The sequence below is a fragment of the Epinephelus moara genome, unplaced genomic scaffold, assembly GCF_006386435.1.
Source record: "Epinephelus moara isolate mb unplaced genomic scaffold, YSFRI_EMoa_1.0 scaffold37, whole genome shotgun sequence".
In the NCBI taxonomy this organism is placed as follows: Eukaryota; Metazoa; Chordata; class Actinopteri; order Perciformes; family Serranidae; genus Epinephelus; species Epinephelus moara.
The window spans coordinates 1-25,000 of record NW_026081426.1 but is presented as its reverse complement, the minus strand read 5'-3'; the positions used below and the strand labels follow the sequence as shown (position 1 = coordinate 25,000).

Sequence of the window (25,000 nt, the reverse complement as noted above, 5' to 3'; positions counted from 1 at the left end):
TCATGACTCATCGTAAATATTCCCCAACGAGTCAAACAGAATGCAGTCAGTGCAGTATTTCCACTCTCTGAGAGATTTACTGCATGTGGCGGTGACTTCTCAGCAGTGAGACAATCACTGGTCCACCTCCATCACTGCCTCACAGCATTCCCTCCTACATCCTGTCGATCTCAGTGCATGGAGGCGCACTCTTTCCCAAACAGCTATTTCCATTTTTGTCTGATGTACCAAGAAGCTCAAGTTCCAACTTCGACACCACCTACCAAGTTCCAAAACACACAAGACAGAGAGATCCTTGAATTGTCATTGGTTAGGTTTAGTTTTGGTAAGCTCTGTCAAGTTTGTATGTGCTCTCCAAATACTTGGAGGGGCAGACGCTGTTATTAAACTACACTGTTAATAAGAGGACAAAATGTTCAGGTGTTGCAGCTCAGCCAGGGTTTGGCCTTTGTAGCTGAGCGGTTGTTGTGACAATAAATATACTAAAGACCAGAGAGACACCAAGTTATAACCTGACTTTTCTCTTCATTCTTGAATGATCTTGAATAATCTACAATCATTTCACCAGTGGTGCAATGTAACTAAGTACATTTACTCATGTATAGGTACAAACTAGAGCTACTTGAATTCTTATCTTATCCACCTTTATACGATTTTTTTTTTGTCCATCCATCTTTAAACTTGATGAACTTCACCCCGTGTTACCTTGAATTTGTGATACAAACATTGTTTTCTCACATGGATTCTTCCCCCACATGGAAGGAAGAATCCAAAAACGGTGAACATTCAGCATTGGCTTGAGTAAACAAGGACTGTGTTTTTAAACAGATGTTTTGATATAGTTCTGTTGGGGATCGTGGGGGGGCTGGAGCCTATCCCAGCTGACATTGGCCGAGAGGTGGGGTACACCCTGGACAGGTCACCAGACTATCACAGGGCTGACACATAGAGACAGACAACCAGTCACACTCAGGGACGGACTGGCCATCTGGAGGTTCTGGAGAATCACAGAACAGCCGGTACTCCAGCACGGCCGGCGGCCGCCACGCAGTCATCACCGGTTTTTTTTCTTTTTTCTCCCTGATAATCTACTGTTCCACGTCCAGTCCGCTAGGTGGCAGCCTTTAAATTGGATGCCAGCCGGCCCATAGATAGGCCTATATGAGCCGGCCGGCCGGCCATCAAATTTAAGAAGAAGGAAGCGGATATCGTATGCGCACAGGTTATTGTGGGCTGGGCCGAGTCAAAGTCCAGGGCTGTTTTTTAGTCCCAGTCCGCCCCTGGTCACACTCACATTCACACCTACGGACAATTTAGACTCACCAATTAACCTGCATGTCTTTGGACTGTGGGAGGAAGCTGGAGTACCCAGAGAAAACCAACTCTGATACGGGGAGAACATGCTCCCCCACCCCAGGGAGTGACTCACATCAAATGGTTGTTACTGCAGGTGACCTTTAAATTAGATGGAAGGATAAGTAAATATATATATATAGGGTAAATTATAGGAATACTCCAGCTTTTGAAAATATAAATGGCTCATAACATGTGGTTAATGACGAACAGTTCTCTCTTCTAATCAACTATGTTGAAAAGGCATTGTCTGAAACATGGGCGTAGCAGACGCGGGGTATGCGTGGCCCTCTGTCCCCCGCACTTTTTACAACTGTTACCACCGTTCAATTTGTTTTTAACATGTGGTAATGTGTTTTTCCGAGCCGTCTTTAAATGCACCATGAGTAGACGGCGCCAGGCGCATACACGTGCTGTTGTGTTGTGATCAGAATCAATCGCACAGACAAGACATGTGCTACTGGGCAGTGCTGCTGTGTGTTAACTATGTTCAGCAAACCAGCCAGCAAGAAGCAAAAACCCTTGCACAGTTTCTTCCAAACAAACCGTGTAAGTTGAGTAATGCTGTTGCATGTAGATAACGTTAGCTAAATGATGGCTAAATGATGACTAATTAATAGAGGCCAATATATCAAGTGAAGCTAGTTAACAAGAATACTAATGTTATTGTTACCTATGTTAAATCGCTTGCTAGCTAGTTTCATGCTAGGAATAAACCCATTCCTCCTTAATTTCTGCGCAGAACTTGTGCTCACCATTGCTTTGCACATATTTTTTAAATTTTTATTGCTACAATAGAAAGAGCAGGGTCAGGGAGGAGACAGTGGACCAGAGGCCAGCAAGGATGATCACGCAGTGTGCTTCACAGGTGAGAAGAGACTATAACTGGCTGAGAAAAATACCTAGAGCATAAAAGTGACTTTGTGATCAATTTCCACAGCTATGTCACCACTACTATTCTTAATCCTGTTATAAATTTTGCTTTGCACGTTAATTATCTATATTATTGCAATAGATAGAAGAGGGACAGCGAGAAACCAGGCGGGTATCAGGACAGGGACCTGACAGCAGCACCAATTATCAGCCCAAGGCTTCACAGGTAAGGAGAAATTATAAGTGGATAAGGAAATGTCTATAGGATAAGAGTGACTCTAAGATCAATTTTCACAGCTATTTCAGAACTACTCTTATTTATACTCTAAAATGTTTTTTTTGTCTGTATTGCAATAGGTAGCACAGGGAGAAAGCTTAAAAATATTTGATTAATTTTTTAACATCTGTGCTGTCATATTTGACTAAAATGTAAAATACATCTTGATGTTGATATGTTTGGTGTTGTGTCACTTTCTGTCTTCATGCCATTAAATTAAATTACGTGGCTTGGCTTATTACCCTATTAACTTGTCACTTCCATTCCATTTTGTGTGCTAATAACTTGCTAACAGGAATGGTGTTTTACTGAACTTTTCGTGTTCAGTGTTGTCATTTGGCACTTAGTTATCTGGCTACTTAGCCTGCAGATGCTCGAGGGTCATTCTGTGTCAACTCAACCAGAGTTTGGCAGCTAAAACTTTAGACTTTGACAGTATATAATTTTAAAGAACTAAAGTCGGCCCCCTGGTGCTGTACTGTGGCTGTGTTACGTGGCTCTTTAGCTGCTACGGAGAGGTGCAACTGAATGCGAGAGCATGATAAATCACTCAGTAGACCTCTGAACAATTTGTCCCCCTCACTTCTGAAATGATGGCTACGCCCCTGTCTGAAACCACACTTTGGCCATTAATCTTCCAAAAATCTACACATTCCTCTTTTGGCGAACTCAGAAAATAAGTCACGCCCAACCCCCAACCTGGAGGACAATATGCTGCCTTTCGTCTCACTCCTCATCCAAGACCAGTCTGGTATGGTTGAACCTGCCAGGAGCCATAGGCTCCCTCCACCATAGCTCTCAGGATCATAGAAGCACGCAAGCCTCTCCACCACGACAAGGTCACAGCACGGGAAGAAGAAATGGCTCATAACATGTGGTTAATGATGAAGCAATTTAAGAGGCAAAAGTTACATCCGACAAATAAGGCTGAGGGCAACATGACAAAAATATTTCATGTCTGAGTGTGACGTCAGACATCAAAAATCACAAGAATGAACTCAAGTTAGGGTAAATTATAGGAATACTCCAGCTTTTGAAAATATAAATGGCTCATAACATGTGGTTAATGACGAACAGTTCTCTCTTCTAATCAACTATGTTGAAAAGGCATTGTCTGAAACATGGGCGTAGCGGACGCGTGGGACATGTGCCCCACACTTCCTGTATCTGTGCCCTCTGTCCCCTGCACTTTTTACAGCTGTAACCGTGACGTCTACTTAAAATTGGTTTACAGTTGTTCGAGTTTGTAAACGGCAAAACTCCTTAAAGGTCCAGCATGTAGGATTATAGGGCAAATTATATATATAGGGAAAATTTTATGATATATAGTAGCAGAAATATAATAATCATAACAGGTTTTCATCAGTGTATAATCACCTGAAAATCTGAATTATTGTGTTTTCATTACCATAGAGTGAGCCGTTTATATGTACATTCAGAGCAGGTCCTCTCTCACAGAGTCTGCCATGTTGTTTCTGTAGTAGTAGTAGTAGCCCTGAACAGACAAACCAAACACGGCTCCTGATGTGGCCATTTGTGTCTTCACGACAGCCATCGCAGTTCTCCTACATGCCTGGCACACTGGAGAAGTTGAAGTTCTGTACCTTAACTGTAAGATGCCACTAAATCCAACACACAGGAGCTTTAATTCAAAATTAGGTAAATGAATAAAGAATGGATTGTATAAAATAATGGAGGTAGCTACTGTGATGTTTGACTGCCGTTTTAAAACCTTCACGTTGGTATTCCGGTCACTGCCATCTTGGTGTTTTGGAGCCAAAAGTGACCATATTTAAACAAGTGGCATGATCAGTGACGAAGGGAGGGTTGGATTTGACCCACAGACTGTAGCGGTGCCTCGCAGACAGCCGATCACTCAAACCAGTCACACCCTTAACTGTAAGTACGTTTAAGCTTTAATAAAATGTAAACAGGTGAGTTATATAAAAAAATCACCCCAGTACAGTTGTCATGAATGTTAAAAGTAGCTATAAAGAGCAAAGAACTGCAGTTTTTGGGACGTCTGTGTTTTTATTCCTAGAGGTTGCTGCTTGGTGTAAATGTGTGACGGAGCTGCTCCATCACACTGATTGGTCACACTGTTTCAGTAGCAAGGCCAAGTACACATACATTCTCACAAATGTTACATTCACTAACGTGTTGAAATTTGTTGCATGTTCGCCGCCCCAGTGAGTTTGTTTGGCAAAACAAGGACGTAACATTTTCCTCTGTTAAATGGTGTTCTTGTGCACTTTCATGGTCACATGAACTGCAAAATGATTGTTTCTTCTTTGTAAGATTAATTTTAAGATAAATACACCATCCAAATATTTTTAGGAATCTAAAAAAGAACCACTCTACAAAAGGTATCATCAGAAAAACACACTTAAAGTTTTCACATTAAAATAACACTGTTGCAAAATCACACATAAGTCTCTTTGAATTTTATTCACAAAAGCTTTGACCTATTGGCTTTTGTAAGAGATCGGGAAAACCGGAGTACCCGGAGAAAACCCGTACTACCTAAGTAGGCAACACAAAGAGTTTGTGTGTTGCCTACTTAGGTAGACTACTACCTAAGTAGGCAACACAAAGAGTTTGTGTGTTGCCTACTTAGGTAGACAGCAGACAAACTCACAAAGGCTCAGGACCGGAAATCGAACCCTCGCCTGTGAGTTTGCGCTGTTGACTGCTAAGGTCGTCCTGAGAGCTCAAGTCCTGCCCCACATCCAGGTTATGTCCGGGTCACCCGGAGGTAACCTGAATGGGAGGCACGATCTTGATTTAACAGGGACTGACCCTTCGTCTGAACGGGGCAGTAAATGGCTTGGATATGACTCTGCCCACACTTGAGAAGAACCTGCAAATGGTGTTACGCTTCTTTGGTGGATCTTTAAGGTGACGTTTGAAGGCGTTTGCAATGTGGTCATAAACTTCTGGGTCTTCTTCAGTCATTGCAGCCAGCACTCTTTCTGGATTGCCCCAGCTTTTGCACAGTTGTTTGAATATAGCTTTGTCAAGGCATATAAGAGTTTCCGTGTTGATTTCGAAATCCTCTTCTTTGACTTTGGCCCATATTCTTTCAAGCATGCAGTCAACGATGATAGTTGGCTTTTTGCGTAGAGTGCTCACCTCTTGTTTCTTTAAGGTTCGCGAAACGAGCTTCTCGACAAGTACTCTGAAGCTTGCTGGAGCTTGTACAGGTGTTGTTTCCTGCACAGGTGCTGGATCCTCCACAGTTGCGGTAGGTGTTGAATCCTTCAGAGGTTCAAAGTTTGTCCCCTCAAAAACGAAGTCTATGTGTGTTTCAGTTAACACAATTGCAGACTCCTTCAAAGCCAGCGTCATCCTTTCACATTGGATGCCAGCCTGACTGGTCAGCCACCATCTCAGAAGCCCGTGGAAACACCACAGTTTGTCATTAATGACTTTATGGATGTCATTAGGTAGCGAGGACCCCTCCCTTGCAAATGCTGCTGGACGATTCTCAGAAAACAGTCCATCTGAAATGTAACTGTAGAGGACATCATTAAGTTCTCCTGAGAATGCCAGGACTTTACCGTCGATGATGTCCTGTAAACTAGGACACACGGAATCCACAGCATGTCCACCTCGATTATTCTCACCGCCCTCAAGCAGGGAGTCAATATCATCAGCAAAGCACTGCAAACATTCTGGGGAGAGTGCAGCAAGCTGTCTTACAATACGACATAGCGACAGCTTGGCAAACTGTTTGGCAAAAAAGGTTTTTAACTTGCCAGTCACTTCCCTCATGTGCATTGGAGCATACCGGTGTGGATTTACAGTTGCCCGTCGACGAAACATTCTGATGTAATTTCTAACACCTTCACTCTCCTGAGCGGTGTTAGAAAGCAGCAGGTCACAGTCACACCTGGGAATATCATTGATGAACGGGACTGCAATGTCGCTTAACTCGTTGGTTAATACGTCCTGGACATTGTTGGGTGTTTGAGTCCCATTGCTGTCCTCTGGTCCTTTCACAATGTTCCCATTGGTTCCTGCTGTCTTAGATCTTGCTCCTGACTGATCTGACTTGTCTTCTGCTTCAGTGATGTGGATGAAGCTGTCCAGGGTGTTGCCTTGATTATGTGAACTCGGTGTCATCTCGTCCTCCAACTCTTTTGTCATAGTGCAGATAAGCCTGACCATGACATCAATTCGGTGAGGTGGGGTGATATGTGCGATAGACACCGGTATCACAGTGTCCCTGCTGGCGGAGAGGAGAGAGTTCACAATTTGGGTGACCTCTTCAGACAATAATCTGGACAGGTATTTAGAGCTCCTGCCAGTGCCCAAATAGTCACCAAAACTCTCACGGATGGTGTTTTGGAGATTAGGCCTGACATGCGTGTCATGTGTGTCTATATCCACACATGTCAGATCTTCCAAAATGGATCTTGACACCCGTGCTACAAGATCCAAAATCATCTCTGCCAGCATAACTTTTGTCGGGTTATCAGCTTCGTCACTGTGTAACAGTTTCAACTGACTAGCTGATAACCGATTGTTGATCAAATAATGGAAGTTATTCACAACAGTCCGTTGGATCTCCTGTCTCTGTGAACTTTCCATTTTATCCGACGATCGTTGCTGAAGCTTCCTGTACAGTCCTGCGTCCTGCGTCCTGGATGCTTTTCCAAAACCTTCAAAATGAGTCTGAGAGTTCGGGATAGGCTGAGAGCCTGATGGGGGGTTAGTAACTCTGGATGGATGTATCATGATGTCACAAAGAGAATTTCAGGCCAAAGCGTTCTACAACGTGATGTCATCGCTAAGACCCGCCCCCCGAACAAAAACAATTTTGCGACGAGATTGCGACTGCAGCATAGCAACCGTTGCTAAGCGCCGGTGGCACAGCTGACGGCACGAGACATCAGGGAAGGCGCCTCTTTAAATAACATCAGGCGTGTCACGGGTGTGCATTTAAAGCTTCTCCCGTTTAACCCCCATCATGAAGTACCAGCACCAACACTTTACTACAACACAGCTCTCTGAAACGAAACGTGAAGGTGAGATGTTTATCCGATTATGATGATGTAATATCAGCGTTTTAGCTAAAAGTGATGAAGTCAGATGCAACAGTGTATAGTTTATTTTTTTGCACCATTAAAACACTAAAAGTCAAGGAATATTCCCTTCACTTGAAAGTATTTTGGGCATAAAAACACATATTTGAAAAATATTAATGTCATAAATAGTGAGAATCTGAAGTCTCTGAAATAAGTAAGGGTTAATGCCCGACGAGGTGTCCATTATCAGGAATTAATGGACGACGCGGAGGCGTGAACCGTCCGACGGTTAATTCCTGATAATGGACACCTCGAAGGGCATTAACCGCTTATACCATGCTCACTTACCAAAGAAATGAATATTACATCAATTATTTATACTTTAATGTGTTTTACAGTTAAAATCAAGAGTTTTTCACAAGCCACAGCTGAGCGGACTATTTAGTTCACAGGCGTTGCCATGGACACCCGCTGTGGCCGCAGCGTAGAGAGCATAGTGACTCTGATCAGTGAAGGGAAGTGAGATAATGGCTAAACGTTACGTGATATTATTCAGAAGATGATTATTTAAGAAAGCCAGTGCACTTCCTACCGCTTGTGTGTTACAGACTCTGGTGGTCAGAGGATGATGTGCAAAAAAAAAATAAAAATCTTGAGATATTACTTTCATGATTCAATGGCGCTCATTTAGGCTATAGGCTAGGCCCAAGAAAATTTGTTTCAAATAATCAACATCCAAATAGTAGTCAAAATCGTTTTTAATTGCAACAAATAATTCATAAGCATATAGTAGTCGAGATTAAATCATATAAACACATTAACAAATTAACGATTGTTTCCTATTTAAAATGAAATGCCACATTACCATTAATAGTGAAATTTGAAAGTGATATGGGTATGTCCATCATAGTGGCATTTTAACTGCCCATTCCGTTGTCTTCTTGGTGTTGGGCTCATCCTTCTCATCTTCTAAATTATTTAATTCTTCCGGTGTCACCTCCTTGTGCCGTTTCTCCCTTTTCTTTTCATTCTCTATCCTCTCTTCTAATGCATCCCAGTCATCAAAATTATCAAATTCACCAAATAAATTAAATGAAACGATAAAATCACTCATGATAGCCGTTGTAATCCATTGCCTCTGCTCTGAGTCGTTGCTATGGTTACAAACTAGCAGTTGAGCCAGCGCAATAATTTAGAGCCTGTCATCTGTATTCACCCAGACCATGGTATAAGACAGGATATCCCCCCTTTATATTGACAAACTTTTTATTTGTCTGCACATCCTCCCTTTACATAAAAGTAGGCTGTCGCCATGACCTTTTATTGATGGTGGCAGAGCTGTCTCTCATGTAGCTCTGTTATGTTCCTATCAATATGATAGGATGGACTCCACTCAGAGAGGACAGCAGGCAGAGAGAGAGCAGAAAGAGGAAGACAGAAGAAGGTAATAATACTTACTGTTTGCACAATGGAAACAGAAGTTAGAGCGTCTATAGCCTCAGTACTGTGATGTATGTGATCTAGTGCTTTCTAACTTCCCTGCCTCTGTATAATATTTCACAAACAACCCATGGGCCTTCCTCCATATGCCCAGCAGATGGCAGGAGAGCACCAAGTTTTAAATGAAATGCATAGTAAGTTTTTGATCATAGTTCTTCTTCTTTCTCCCTGTCTGTAGTTTTAAATGTATTTTATTCGTTGATTTCTTTCAACTGTATGTGTGTGTATGCATTTTGTTTAAGTCATTTAAATTATACTTCACATAAAGTTCCACACTGTAGCTGTTATTTACGAGTCAGTAATTTTGTAATTTTGATTTATATCACACATCAGCAGACCTCCACAGTCACCAGATCTCAAGCACCTTTGGGATGTGGTGGTACGGGAGATTCACATCATGGATGTTGCAGCTGACAAATCTGCAGCAACTGTGTGATGCTATCGTGTCAATATGAACCAAAATTCCTGAGGAATGTTTCCAGCACCTTGTTGAATCGATGCTACCAAGAATTAAGGCAGTTCTGAAGGCAAAAGGGGCCCCACTTGGTACTAGTAAGGTGTACCTAATATTTACATTTCCATATCTTAACAAATATGTTCTAAGCAAAATTGTGTCCTAAAACACAAGGACACATTTTGGTCTCTTTATATCAGATGTATTTGTCAGTGATATGTTTTATTTTTGTTTTCACACTTTAGTTAATCAGATCTGAGGAGTTCTCCAGCTGCCTCTCATGTATCTCTCAATCTGCAGCACTAGATGGCACCTCTCTTCCATCAGTGGTCTTCATTGTTCATTCCTGACTGACAGAAAAGAGACTGCTAACACACGAGGAGTGGATTTTGTTTCAGAGAGGAGAGGAGAGAGGAGTACAGGAACCTCTGGCCCAACAGGTAACAACACAATATATGAAATATAGCTGCAAACATGTCTGTCAGCTTAACACTTCACACAGGGGCAAGTGTTTGTTTCTGGGGAATCCACTTGATTTTTCTTCTGTTTTGTACTCCAAGAACAGGTGTGCAATTCTCACCTGCAGAACAGTCCAGAGTCGGTGTGTGGTCCAGTGACACATTATTAAAGCTCTGTGGTGCTTATTTTCTTTAGACGTGCATTTGTTTCTATGAGTGTAAAATAGAGAAGAGAAATCCTGTGAAGGTAATCTGTCTGCACGCAGCATGTGAGCGTGTCAGCAGGGAGGATGTGGTTGTAAACTCTGGAGATGAAGGTTCAGTCGGCATCGAAGATTAAAGGAAAGTGAGGTTTAAAGAGAGAGAAAATTACGTGTGTTCTTCCTCAGTTGGTAACATATCAGCAGGAATTTAGTGGTTTCCTGCAGAAAATGTATTTTTGGTTCAGTTGCTAAAATTAAAAATACAAAACCAAGAACAGGTGAGAAATGATTGACTTTTATTTTCTTGGAAAAGACTCATGTATTTGGAAATGGCTTGTCATGGTCATTCTAATTAGACATATACAATTGCTTTCTTGATTTCATGATTACTTTTGATTGTCAGCCACTGTTTGTTTACAGTTTCTCTGTATTGCATTCCTCAGAGTAATAATAAGTTGCCAGCAACACTTTAACTCCCTCTATTTTCAGCATTTATAAGCAGCATATAAACTTTAAATAACTGGTTTGTAACACACTATGACATACTTATGAGTAGATATAAGCATTTATTAATGCATTTGTCAACAACTATAACTCCTGTTGGAAACCACAAGTACAGATAATGAATGATAATATAGACAAATACAGTTGTAATGATATGAAATATGTCTTATTAGGACAAGTTACATTCATTTTCCGTAACCTCTTATCCTGTTAGGGGTCGCGGGGGGGCTGGAGCCTATCCCAGCTGACATTGGGCGAGTACATGTGAGAACACACACTGACAGTGCACGAATCATGTGTGTAAACAAACATACCAAGGAGTCACACATATCTACCAAGTTATCTCTCCTACTTTCAGGGTATTTTTCTTACATTTCCATGGTATTTAAACCAAAAAAATAATACAATTTGGAAATACAGGATGTTTGAAGATGTCTTTATTGTCCATATGAAGTGACGGTGTTTCAGTGTGTGCAGCCACATGGACTATTAAAGTTAAAAATTCTCAGGGCCATATAATGTGAACTATGAACTGAAAGGATACACTGTCATTGTTTATGGGCATATAAGCACTCACAGCGACCTTTCTGCCTGTTCAGAGAGTGTCTTAATATGTCTTCAGAGGACAGTGTGTTGCTTTGCTTTTATATACATGACCTCTTAAAGGGACGGTTCATTACAACATTAAAATTACATGTTCCTCTTATCTGTGGTGCTGTTTATCAACGTAGATGGTTCGGTGTGATCTGCCAAGTGTTGGAGGTATCAGCCGTAGAGATGTCTCCTTTGTTTTGAATATAATGGAACTAGATGGCACTCGGCTTGTGGTGCCAAAAAGAGCCAAAAAAGTACATTTGAAGAACTCAACAGCAATGTCTCTTTCTAGAAATCATGACCTGGTTACTCAGAATAATCCACAGACCTTGTTGTGAGCAGTTTTATGTAGGTAAGCAGAGGAAGAATGCATCTGCTGCAAGTTCACCCAGCACCCATAGGTGTTGTTATTGGGGGACAACAAGACTTTTTGACCCAGCTCTTTCTTTGCATGCAAGATGCCATCACACACTTTATTATCTTCGACCAAGTGGCTAGACCGCATCATAAGGAGAGAGCAACTGTCTGTAGCCACCACCACTGATCTATTGTCTTACTTCTCTCTTGTGTTTTAAGATCCCGACTCAGTCCCTCTCGTGCGGCCCCAACATGGAGGACACCCCGGACCAAACAGCTGATCTGTTCTCTGATCAGAATCAAAGCTTCGAGCTCAACATGACGGCCGCTAACACCAGTTCAGTTTTTGTGGATGTCATGTCGCCAGAGATGAACAAAGCCATCAACATCCTTATGATAATCTGCATGTTCGTCATCATGGTTTCAATGGGATGCACCATGGAGGTTTCCAAGATCAAGGTGTCTCCACACATGTCCAAATACATTATCTGTCTTTATAAAAGATAGAAACCATCATGTTGAGATCTTTTTCTTTCTTTGCAGCATCACATAGTGAAACCAAAGGGGGTGGCCATAGCACTGTTGGCTCAGTACGGAGTCATGCCTCTGACAGCCTTCTGCCTGGCTAAGGTTGGTGCTCCTGTTTATAAGATCATAAACACTTTATTTTACTGTACAGGAAGCATGTGAGGCCTCCTGCCGTCTGAAAGAATGCACCCCATTATACCGATTTAAAGAATATTAATGCTTTTGTTCTGCTTGCATATAAGATATTTGAGTATTCACCAGATTTAGTTGTGGCTTTTGATTTAATATGGTTTTCCACTGGATAAATAGGAAGGTAAAGTAGTGCTGATTAGTCAACTACTCAGTTCATTGACAACTACCGTATGTTGGTAATAAATGATGTGTTTATCCAGCCTCTCAGATAAAGAGATTTGTGTGTTTTCTTTGTTTTCTGTTATTATAAATGTATTATATTTAGAGATCCAGACAGTGTCGTCAGTAATAGACATCGGCAACACAGTCAGACCAGGGCCGGATTATGAGAAAATGGGCCCCTGGGCACAGATATGCAAATGGCCCTTTCACTGCTCCTACATAAGCCCATTCTCAAACTCGTCAGCTAACTTCATCAGTTCAGCTTTTGTTAGTGAATGTCGGCATTTGGCACAGACGCAGCCTTCGATACAGTATGATACACACCAGGAAGCAGCAGTTTGTAACGCCACCAGCAACTACTGTAGTAAAAAGAGTGAGAAAGTCCATATAAGGAAGGTGGGAGCAGAGGTGGATGGGTGAAACAAACTTTGGACTTTCACCTGGGAGTCCACTGTTTGTTTCTGGTGTGAAACTAAAAGTCAGTGCATTTATTTTAATGACAGCCTAGTGTGCTCGTATGTATAGCATGCTAAAGTAATGACGTATGACACATGACGTATGTTACATTGCATTAGTGACATCTGTACTTAGGGAAAGCCATGATATTTTTTTTCTGAATCTAGTCGCGTGCTTTTGTCGCCTAGACTTAAGAAAATAAGTATTTTACCTACATTGTAAGTTTGTTTTTAAAAACACTGTATGCATGTAACGAGCAGAAACTGTACATTTCCTGTGAAAATGTAAATGTATTTTGAAATGAGAATATGTTGCCTACATAGACATAGACTTTGAGATTGTGCTTCTTATGTTGTTTTGTCTCTTTTCCTAGTTTTCTGTCTCTTAATTGATGTTTTGCCTGTGTGGAGGTTATCTTGTGTCTCTTTGTGCTCGCAACATTTTGCCTGTGCTCGATAGGCTCGTTCAGTAATCCATCCATGAGTCAGACGTACAAACAGACACTGTATGAATTCATTATGGTTTCATGTTGTGTGTAGGTGTTCCAGCTGGCTGATATGTTGGCTGTGGTGGTTCTGATCTGTGGCTGCTGTCCTGGAGGAAGCCTCTCCAACCTCCTGGCCCTTGCTCTAAAGGGAGACATGAACCTCAGGTACACACACACACACACACACACACACACACACACACACACACACAACCTGTTTGATGTGATGCATTTATGCTAGACTCCAAAAATGGGGTTGATTAAGGTAAGAAATGAACACAGGAGCTTCAGACGTTGGTGGTAGCTGAAACTTCTAGATCAGAAATAGTTAAAATGATTGCAGTAAAATCACCTAACAGCACAGATACCTCAGGGATAAAACAAAGCAGTGTACATGATGCTTCTTTTAGGAGCCTCTTAGGATATAACACAATTAACACAGTGTTTAAAACAATTTAAAGTGATCCACTATTAATCCATTGTCCTCTGTAGCCAGTAAGACTGAGCTGGTGCTTATTGTCACAGGTCTGAGATTTATATGTAATGTGGTGCCTGTGGAAATGATAATGTTTGTGTCCTCTAAAGATCTATGACCAAACAGGAAACTGCACAGAGTAAATAAAATATTGGTCCAACTTCCTCTAGTTGCCAAAATTACAGTCCCAGTGAGAGAACACAATGTAACACTTGAACTTTGCAGCCATACAGAGAGTTTAACGACTTAACAACAGAAATAAACATGTTTCAAAAAACTGTTTTGTTCTCTGTAGCTAATTTCCCTGCTCATAACAGTTTTACAGAGGATGAACTTTTGTTGATTCACATGGGTGCAGATCTTTGGGTTTGGGGGGGACACAATCAGTTGTGATTTTTTTTTAATTGCACGCATGCAAATCATGTCCACAGAGCGCTTGAGATTGCCAGCATATTTCACGATTTCATAGAGGCTCATCACCATCACCAAGTCATTCAAAAAGCACTACAAAGAGAATCATATTCTTACCTTTACTGTTTATTTCTCTTAAACAGCCAGTAGTACATGGAACCAGCCATCACCCTCCTTTTCACTGCTACTTCTAGTTTCAGGGTCTCAGGCATGTTATGTCCACTCACGTTCTCATCTCTCGCCTCTCACGGATTCCCATTTCTCCTCGTCATCTTCCCTTTCTCCCAGTACATAGGACTACTGTATACATTTGTTCAATTTCAATCATTTAAGCTATTTAGAATTTTGGGGGACAATTTGTGTTTTTCAGAATTTGGGGGGGACATGTCCCCCCCGTCCCCCCCGGGATCTGCACCCATGTTGATTCAGGTAGGAAGGGAAATTAATGGAATTGTGGCACACTTTTTAATTAACATACTCGTAATCTGTGGGCTTGGGGGAAGGTATCAAGTATTTTCAAGTCAATAGGCTGAAGTATAGCTAAAGTCACAATTTTTTTTGATTTTGTCAAGTTTTAAGTAGTAAAATTTGTGACGGACTTTTCTTCCATTTTGGCGTAAAATCTGAGGCTCAAAGTTCATTCTTGACCTTGGATATTGGCTATACCTCTCAAAAGCTCCGGGTCAGCTGTTAAATGTACCTTGTCTTTTTCTACATACAGTCATTTTCCCCATTACAGACCAGAATGTTGATCAAGGAGACATTTAAACTCATGTGGTGTGCCTAAACTAAAGGTAATAGGTCACCAAAATAACAACAAATCATGCTCTGGGGACCATGAACCGCTACAGTATCTAGCTTTGCTGTCCATGTGATCACCCAGTGACAGAACTTCACTAACTCTGTTTAATGACCATCTCTGGCCCAGTGGCAGTTGTTTACCTGTCGTCTCCATCACCAGCCACATAGATATGTTCACACGAGGCTGGGATTAACAAGCTATCACCCTTATGTGTTTCCCCTCAGCCTCGTGATGACGTCCTGCTCTACGCTGCTGGCCCTGGGCATGATGCCTCTGCTGCTCTACCTCTACTGTCAGGGCTTCGACCTGCAGAACGCAGTGCCCTACGTTGACATCATCATATCGCTGGCTCTGATCCTCATACCCTGCGGTGCCGGCATCCTCATCAACCACTACAGGCCGCAGTTAGCCAAGACTGTCACAAAGGTGAGTGCGTATACAGGAAGGTCACAGGGTCAGATTAATGGTTCATTAATGGTTGGTAAAAATAAAATAAGAAAAAATTAGCAGCAGTTTTGATGATTGATTTATTCCAAAAACTTGCAGGTTCCAGTTTCTTCTTTTCTAATCTTCTCAGTTATATATCATTGTTAACTGAATATTTTTAAGTGTTGTGTTGGTCAACTTTGACCTTTGACCTTTGGCTTTCATAACTCTGTTGTTAAAATGGCATTACATTTAGTAAAGACATTAAGACTTGTTCGGGACTCAAAACTTAAATTTTAGGACTTGGGACTGTCCTTACTTGGAACTTGAGTGCAAAGACCTGAGACTTACTTGTGACTTGCAAAACATGACTTTGTCTCACCTCTGGCTGACACATAGAGACAATCATTCACACTCGCAGGCAATTTAGAGTCAAAATGTAACCCAACCTGCCTGTCTTTGGACTCATCCAAAGGCAGCTTCTGTGCCCTCTCTGTGGCACTCAGATGAAAACACAGGTCTTGAAAAACGGGTTACAGATGTGACATTTCATTTTCAAACCAGGCTCAGTAATTTCCTTAAACAGCTTGGAGCTGGTTTTGAGCAAATGTTAGTCAAACAGAGGTAAATGATGCATTTTTGATACTATAGATGACCCTGATTAAGTTTGGGATGATGAGCTGAATGGTTTCTGACAGGTTGTGACGCCCCTCGCACTGTTTAGGAGGATGTTCCAGTCGACCTCATCAGGCAGCTGGCTGACATGGGAGGGTCGTTGCCTTGATTGGGCTCACCTGGGCCTTCAGGCTAGGAAAGCTGCCTCATGTTTTCACTCAGTCTGTCAAATAAAAGACAAATCTGATTTGTGTCCTGTCCTGCTGTGTTTCAGGCAGGCCTCATTTACCTGGGTATCTCTATGGTGGTGATCGCCACCGTCGCTAGCTTTGCCATCGGAGACACTCTCCTCACGGTGCTGTCTCCTCCCCTCATGGCCATCGCTGCTCTCATGCCCTTCATAGGCTACGTCTTCGGATACGTCATCTCCTCGCTCTTCAGACTCAGCCAACCGTGAGTCATCTGCTTAAACATTTGAGCTTTGGTGGATGTTGTGACAGGTAGTCTCAGTCATGTCAACTTATGAATGAATCTGCCACCTCTCGACCCACAGGGAGCGGAGGACCGTTGCTATGGAAACAGGCTGTCAGAACAGCCAGCTGTGCTTCACTATCCTGAAACTGGCCTTTCCCCCGGAGCTGACTGGCCCTCTGTTCCTGTTCCCTATGGTGTATGTGATATTCCAGCTGATGGAGGCGGTGCTGCTCATCTTGCTGTTCTGGGGTCACCACAGGTTCACACGCAAACAGAAAGAGAAAGGTGAGGCTGACGTCAGGTATTTAAAGGGTTAATGCAGACATGGAGAGAAAACACAAGACCACACAAACACTGATGTTGTGTTTGTAACAGTGAGGTTGCAGAACTGAAACTTCTCCCATGTGTAGGAGAACTATGGTGGCTGATGCAAAAACCGAAATGGCCCCGTCTAGATCCGTTGTTTGATTTGTCTGTTCTTGGCTATTATACATTATTTCTGCTAATAGATACCCCTAAATTCTACACACTTGGCCTTTATCTATCCATCCATCCATCCATCCATCCATCCATCCATTTTCACCCAGCTATCCGAGGCCGGGTTGCGGGGGGCAGCAGGTCAAGCAAAGCACCCCAGACATCCCTCCCTCCAGCTCTTCCTGGGGGACCCTGAGGTGTTCCCAGGCCAGATGAGATATGTAATCCCTCCAGTGTGTTCTGGGTCTGCCCAGGGGGCCTCCTACCAGTGGTAGGTGCCCAGAACACCTCTAAAGCCTGATTTATGGTCCTGCGGCATACCTACGACGTACCTACGTTGTTGCCGTGACGCCGTCGTGAACCCTTCGAACTTCTCCGTCACTCCATTTCGTCGCGGTGCAATTCACCGCCAGAGCGGTAGGAGGCTGCGTTCCTTTCCTGAATGGTTATCGTCGTCTCTAGTTGATTCGCTTCCGGCTTTTCCGGTCACAGAGAAATGAACGCGGAGCACGGACGGACGGCTCCGTCTGTATATCCGTATCCGTATTGAACGTTGAGCATAAATGGGCCTTAATACTGCAACATCTACATCGCAACAGAAGATGTTTAAAGATGGCGGGAATGGCGTGATCTGGAAATACGGAACCGGAAATGCGTTGCTACCAAGCAAACCAATCACAGCCCTCTCGGTCTGCGCTGGGTCTGCATCGCCTCGACGTGTAGTTACATTTTTGGGGAGGTGCACGTCAGGCTACGCCGGGGGCTACGGCGAGCCTTCTGCGTAGCCCCGTACCCTACGACGTAGCAACGTCATTGATTTAACGCAGGACCATAAATCAGGCTTAACAGGAGACGCTCAGGAGGCATCCTGATCAGATGCCCGAACCACCTCAACTGACCCCTTTTGACGTGAAGGAGCAGGGGCTCTACTCCGTGCTCCCTCAGGATGTCCGAGTTCCTCACATTATCTCTAAGGCTGAGCCCAGACACTTGTATCCACAATCTCATTCTTTCGGTCACTACCCAGAGCTCATGACCATAGGTGAGAGTTGGGATCCGTCTCACACTCCGTTCTACCCTCACTCGTGAACAAGACCCCGAGGTACTTGAACTCCCTTGCTTGGAGCAGTAACTCACTCCCAACCCAGAGAGCTTGGCCTTTGAATTATTTAAAATTGAATTTTGGGGTCTTGATCAAGTCAAAGTCAAAGAATTCAGAGAAATTTTGAGAGGCATCTTTCATTTTCTGACACCTTGACACCACCTGTGTATATTCTTATGATCTAGATAATTCTGGCATCATATATACTTTAACTTTGCACCTTATTGTTATCTTTGACTTTTATATTTTCACTCTTTAAATTTGCACTCTGACCAATTTGTATTATAACCACTGAGCAGTAATTTCCCTCAAAGTACAGATTTATCTTATCTTGTGTTTTATAGACTGAGTTACGTAATAATTGCTGGACTAGTTCTGTGAACAGAGGTCATTTACCTGAGTGAGTAACACAGACTGGATGTATTTACACCACTGTATCATCAGAGGTGGACATACCTGCCGCTCCTCATTGTGTAAGAAAATTAAGTATCCAAGAGTATAGATAGGTAGGATATATGAATAGGATTTTAGCTTTAAAGCATGAAATATTGGTGCGTTAGCAGTATAAGCTAATAGTTCATTTCCATAGTGAATATTGGGAGAAACAAGTCTCATCTAACAAAACAAAAAATTGTAATTAGATTAGATTAAGAGTCAAGGTATCATAGATTTTACAATTCATTCTCTGGGGACCACGAATGTCTGTACAGCATTTTGATGCCAATGAATAAAGTAGATATTAAGATTATTAGGGTGTCCTGGTAGCCTCGGCCCAGTTGATCAGAAGTAATCTGATCGGATATCTGCTGTCGGATTGGATCCATGGATAGGTCACTGAACGGGCCTATTGGGCACAGGCCCAGGGGCCCAAAGTGTCAGGGGGCTCCTCTGGTCTTCACTTGCATGTGAATGTCACTCAACTAAGAAACATACCGACAAGGAAGATGCTCAAAATGATCGCAAATGAAAATGATTCAGAAATTAGGTTAGATCACGTTATCCAGATGTGGTTTTGATCTGGATCAAACCCCAGCATGTGTTGTTGAAAATTTTTCAGTAGGATTGGGATACCTTTGATCCCCAGAATCAAGACTATCCTGATCCCAGCAGAAGGCTGGATTCAAGCTGAATTTCAGCAAGAAATTATAATAAAACATTTAAATGAGTCAAATATATGTATATTTATTTAAATTTAGACTTGATTTGTTTAACTGTTACAGTGATAAAGCTTGTATTTGGCTTCCTATTGAGCCTCTCAGTATAGTAAAGTAAACCAGTAAAGTTACAGTTTACATCCATGTCTGTGTCCATGTCACCAGTTCAGTATCTGACCAAATGTCTCCGCTTCTGTTCCTGATATATGATGTTGAATAATGTCTAGACAAGTGTTTTTGCAGAACATTATGATGTCACAGTGACGCTGACCTTTGACCTTTTGGATATAAAATGTCAGTTATATCAGTTCATTGTTTCATCCTCTTAGACATTTGTGTAAAATTTTGTCATAATTAGTGTATATATTCCTGAGTTATGGCATACATATTTTTTGAGGTCACAGTGACCTTTGACCTGACCACCAGAATCTAATCATTTCATTCTCGACTCAAAGTGGACGTTTGTGCCAAATCTAAGGAAACTCCCACAAGGCCTTCTTGAGATATCACGTAAACAAGAATGTGATGGACAGACCAATGGATGGATGGGTAACCCAAAAACTTAATGCCTCCGGCCACTTAAATTCACCCCACACTGGATGTTCTGCCTGTTGTTCTTTACACAGCCTAGATTGTCAAACATAGTCCCATTTAAAGTGCTATGTTGTTTTGAAAAAACACAAAAGTACGAGAGGTTATCTGATCCTGGATAGCAAAATATGGGATTTCCACATCTGGATTATTGTGATTCTGATAGATTTTTTTAACAGCTGGGCCATTAAGACGGTGTGTTAATGTATACCAACAACATTCTGTTTGATTCTGGCTGTGACCTCTGTTACATGTCATACCTATGTATCCCTGTTTCCTGTCTGTCTACATGGTCAACATGGTCAATAAAGCCACAACAGCGCCAAAAATAATCTTTATGAAAGTGAATACTGCAAGACGATGTAGTGCAGAGTGCATAGAGTGTCTACATGTATCAGTCACTTAGATTTAATGCTTTTTAAGACCTTTTTTTATATAATTTAAAACCAGATTTTTTAAACAAATCTTTTTCTTATTCAAGCATATAAAGAAAAAAGACAGTATTATAAAGTGTCTACAGGTATCACACACTTAAATTTCATGCTTATTTTTAACCATATTTAAATCTGATTCTTATTCAAGCATTACAGCTAAGGTTTATATACGTAGTGCCATACAGAGCTGGTCTTATATATAAATTAAGACAGTATTAGGTTCAGCTGTAGATTTAAAAATGTGGATTTTCACACAGAAGAGCTACACTCTTTTTGAAAAATAAAATAAAATAAATATATTTAAGCAATATCACACGAGAGGGAGTGATGTTATAGCCCTCGAATATCGTCACGGCTGTGATTTGGTCATAGGCACGAGGCCGCAGTATAACATCACGAGCCCGAGTGTGATATTGCTTTTATACAACAGTTCAACAGTTAAATAAGCAAGGCTGATTAAGAAATGTTGAAAAATGAGGACAAAATAGATAATTTAAGCATTTTATTTGTCTTCCGCCAACAAAAATAGTTCCCTCAGGACTCCGCTGTCACCGTTGCTATGTAACGCAGACATGGTGCGCCAGGCACTTACTCTTTATACACATTTATCTGCACATTTCCATTAATTGTGCAGCCGGTGAAATAAGTCTCTGGTGACTGCATGGTGGACTGTCGCTTCACAGGCACAGCCGACTCTGCCTTCTGATCTGACAGTATGTTGCTCCATCGTTTTCTGCTCTCCATGGATGGCTTCCAGTAGCTTTTTAACAAGCTCTCAGACCTGCAAGACAAAAGGTATATTTTAGGGCCCGACTCCTAATTAGAAGACTAACTTTACACATAGGCTACGTTAAAACAACATCATACCTGTGCCCACTCACTGTCATGACCTCCCTAGCTTCAAGACCCGCATCTGACAGCTTCTGTATGGCAGTCGCCCTGAGGCTGTGATTGGTGTAGATAGCTGTTGTCCCCGCCTCTTTACACATCTTCGGCAGCATCTGTGCGAGTGAGTTTATTCCCAGCGGAGCTTTAGTGTACCAGATATTGTCTGTGTGAGCGGCTGTCATCCTGGGCTTCAGTTAAAGGACATTTGCATCTGGTGGAAGTTTGTTTAAATACTTTTCCAGGGATGCAACGCAACTGCTGACCTAACTGACACTAACCGTCAGTTTTGACTTGATTGTTGACTGCAATCAGCTGTGAGGCGGAGTGATACATATACAGTGAAATAACCGTGATGTTGTACTCCAGTATCATCACGGTTTTACTGTCTCTCGACCAATCAGATTGCAGGGCCGGAACTAACTGTTGTATAAATATATAAGATCAAAAAATTAAAGTATGTGAAATGTTTGTGGAAATCAAGACCTCACAAATTCAATTTTAAGACTTTTTAATGACTTTCAAGGCCTGAATTTAAGACATTTCAAGACGTTTCAAGGACCTGCAGACACCCTGAGTAAGGCACTACCAAACTTGAGTTGAGTCCAGGTTCTTACCAGTTACAGAAACCAGGCTAAGAAATTTGATGAATGTGCATTTTCATGTGTTTTGAATGTGAAATTAATTATGTCGCTTTAGTTTAAGCTCCATATCATGAATGTTTTCCATTTACAATCTGCTTGTCTGTCTGACCCACAGTGACATACCAGCCTGCAACCACTGAAGAGAAGTCAAAAGAGGCCTCTGAGGGCACGGTATGATGATTGAGCTTTATTGTTTCTAATAATGTGAACTCTTGTTGACCGGAGCCTCCAGCTTGATGGAGACTGAAGGAAACCTGCACTTCTTTTAACACATGATGTTTAACTGCAGAGAAGCCATTTTGTGCCGAATCATTTTTAAGAAAGTGAATATTTATGTTTGCACTGAATTGTAAATTGACAACTTTGTATTTTTCATTTTTAAAATAAAGGCCACATAAACACAAGATGAATGATTTAGTTAAAACTGTTTTATTAAGTCCACCGTCTTCCTACACCATACAAATGTCCATCATATTTTTCACTGAAAATAAAATCCTTACGTACAAAAATGTTGCTTTTTTTTTTCGTTTGTTTTTCCAAACTCTTGTCTACACGTTCATTTAAACCACAGTAACATCAGTCACAGTACCAACAAGCATTCGTGGAATCACATTATACACTGATGTCAAACAAAAGTCTGCAATGCTGTACACAAAAACCTTAAACCAAAAAATAAAAACATTAATTACAATGCTAGAGCAAACTGCATTCTGGGAGCAACACCATTTTAAAGTGTTGACCTTATCCTCAAAGAATCCCGACAAAACAGAAGTGAGTCGACTGCGAAAAAAGATCCAGGACATAGTTAATTTACTGTACAGCTGTTTTCCTGCTGGAACAATGGTGGTATTGAGCTTTAGCAAAACACTTTTTAAAGTAAAAAAAATATCCAATCAAACCAAAAACACATGCAAGCATCATCAGGTATATATATCAAACACACCGGCTGTGGTGGATACAGTCGGTCAGAAAACAAGGGAAGAAGAGGTGAAAGGATTTGGACAACGAGTGATCAGGACTGACGAGCAAAAACACGCAAACGCATTGCAAAATAAAAATAAAGGAAGTGGTCACACGACTTATCAAAAGCATCCTTGTGCTGCCGAAAAAAAAGACAGATTCCCTCTTTTAAGTTTTTCAAAGTGTCGAGATGACAGTGAAACTTGACGCTGGGCATTTTGGAGATTTTGTGAGAAGAGACAATGACGGTGCAGCGGCAGGGGAGTTGCAGCAGCAGGGGAGTTGCAGCCTGATTGGATGAAGTAATTCGGAGGGTGTCGACATAGATATGGGTTCAGACTGGATGGGTAACGACAGGTACAAAAACAGCATCACTGTGTAACAAGTGTTAAACTTCCTATGATGACGATAAAATATTTGAGCATCTTGGCTCCTGTCTGATGATGGGTCGGTGATTTCATGTGAGGAACTTGAAAGTTATGACAAAACTTTACTCGAGGGAAGCTCTCGTCTCTCTCAGAAGGGGGATCATGGGAGCTCCAGTGTGCCAACTCCTCCACGCTGATTCTACGGCTGAATCAAGTTGTGTCTACTGTTGATTCCCTTTACACCTAAACGCAGCGTTTAGCGCTGACTGTCAGTGGAAGGGGAGCGAGAGCGGGAGCGTGAACGAGAGCGGGAGCGGGAGACGGAGGCTCTCTGTGCCGGTGGAGGGGAGGGCGGGGTAGCGGATTTGCTTGTCTTGGAAGAACGTTTGGCGGGCTCTTTTGATTTGGGGGTTGGGGAGGAGGCGCCACCGGCGGGGGAGCCGCTGTGGGAGCGTGAGCGGTTGTGGGTTTTATGGGCGGGGCTGCGGGAGCGTCTGGGGGAGCGGGATGGGGAGCGACCGCGGGAACGGGACCGTGAGCGAGAAGAGCTCTCAGACCGGGAACGACTTCTCGACCTGGGAAGGAGAAAAGAGAGGAAGAAGAAGAACATTAAAGGGACAGTTCACCCCAAAATCAAAAAAATAGATGTTCTTCTGACCTGGACAGATTTCACATTTACAAACTCTCTGTGCTTCTCAGCAGCAGAGTTACAACTATATGTCACATCCTGACAGCTCAGCCCAGCTCTACTGAATCCATTTAGAGGGATAAATTTAGTTAAGTATGTTCTTTTGCCTTGAGCTCTGTTCTTGAATGCAGGCTGAGCATTAATCCGTTAGTGATAGATGGAGTAATCTTGGATACTTCCTATTGTGACTAAAAAGAAAGAGTGGAAAATGGAAGTCATCATCTCTCACCTCTTCCTGGCTGCCTCAATGAGCTTGATTTTCCTGCCATTGATTTCCTTTCCAGACAGTTTCTCCATGGCGTTTTTCAGATCACTGCCAGAGGCAAACTCAACAACCCTGTAAAAACATCACGAGATTTTAGTTTCAGTTTTAGATATTTGATATGACACACACGTGACTCATTCTGTGATATTTATTAGGCAGTTAGGAGTAACAGAGATAACACTCCTACCCTTCGTTGAGCTTGGGCCGATGTGCGTCTGCAAATGTCACCTCTCCAGCTTGTCTCATGAAATCTTTCAGGTCCTACACATGTAAACATCAGTCAACTTATGGAGAGGCTCGGGACACAAGCACAGCCTGAGACATTAAACAGGACTGATTTACCCAAAAAGAGAGATGGTTAGATTGTCTGAGAGGACTACACAGGCTACTGCAGATAAGGAGGATGAGTCCAAGAACCTCGGAGGCTGTTCAATCAGTGGGTTTGTGTTTTTTAAAAGTGTGTTTCATTAAAAAAAAAGATACATATAAAACCTTAGTAAAGACAAAGTGTGCCAATTTAGGTATCACCCAATTTTGTCAAGCCATATTAGTAAACAGTCCCAAGTATTTGCAAAAGCTTTGAGATTCTTGGACTCATTACAGCTACAGAGACATGAACACCATCTGCATGAACTGAACTGCAGTGGCGCCACTTGGGCAGCCTTTGGCACCAAGAGCCCCGTTTTCCCTAGCAAGGAGGGCACAGGGCTCCACGCCGGGACCGCCCCTGTCTCGGCACCCTGCCTCAGTAAAGAGAGTGAACAGGGTGGAAGAGAGGAAACTACTACCTGAGAGCGAAAC

General features: G+C 42.2%; 2 protein-coding genes across 2 annotated transcripts; one reads left to right on the top strand and one right to left on the bottom strand.

Moving 5' to 3' along the window:
* Positions 1-1,278: 1,278 nt before the first annotated feature.
* On the top strand, positions 1,279-22,894 carry LOC126387336 (sodium/bile acid cotransporter-like). Its single transcript, XM_050039872.1, has 14 exons — positions 1,279-1,450; positions 2,152-2,221; positions 2,369-2,452; positions 8,915-8,977; positions 9,131-9,167; positions 9,367-9,585; positions 9,733-9,927; positions 11,823-12,062; positions 12,147-12,233; positions 13,481-13,593; positions 15,341-15,542; positions 16,432-16,610; positions 16,711-16,916; positions 22,034-22,894. The coding sequence occupies exons 8-14, from the start codon at positions 11,856-11,858 to the stop codon at positions 22,093-22,095; spliced, it is 1,056 nt and encodes a 351-aa protein (XP_049895829.1). The 5' UTR covers positions 1,279-1,450; positions 2,152-2,221; positions 2,369-2,452; positions 8,915-8,977; positions 9,131-9,167; positions 9,367-9,585; positions 9,733-9,927; positions 11,823-11,855; the 3' UTR covers positions 22,096-22,894.
* On the bottom strand, positions 22,327-24,994 carry LOC126387337 (serine/arginine-rich splicing factor 5-like). Its single transcript, XM_050039873.1, has 3 exons — positions 24,387-24,994; positions 24,164-24,271; positions 22,327-23,821 (listed from the first exon to the last, which is right to left on the bottom strand). The coding sequence occupies exons 1-3, from the start codon at positions 24,443-24,445 to the stop codon at positions 23,503-23,505; spliced, it is 486 nt and encodes a 161-aa protein (XP_049895830.1). The 5' UTR covers positions 24,446-24,994; the 3' UTR covers positions 22,327-23,502.
* Positions 24,995-25,000: the final 6 nt, after the last annotated feature.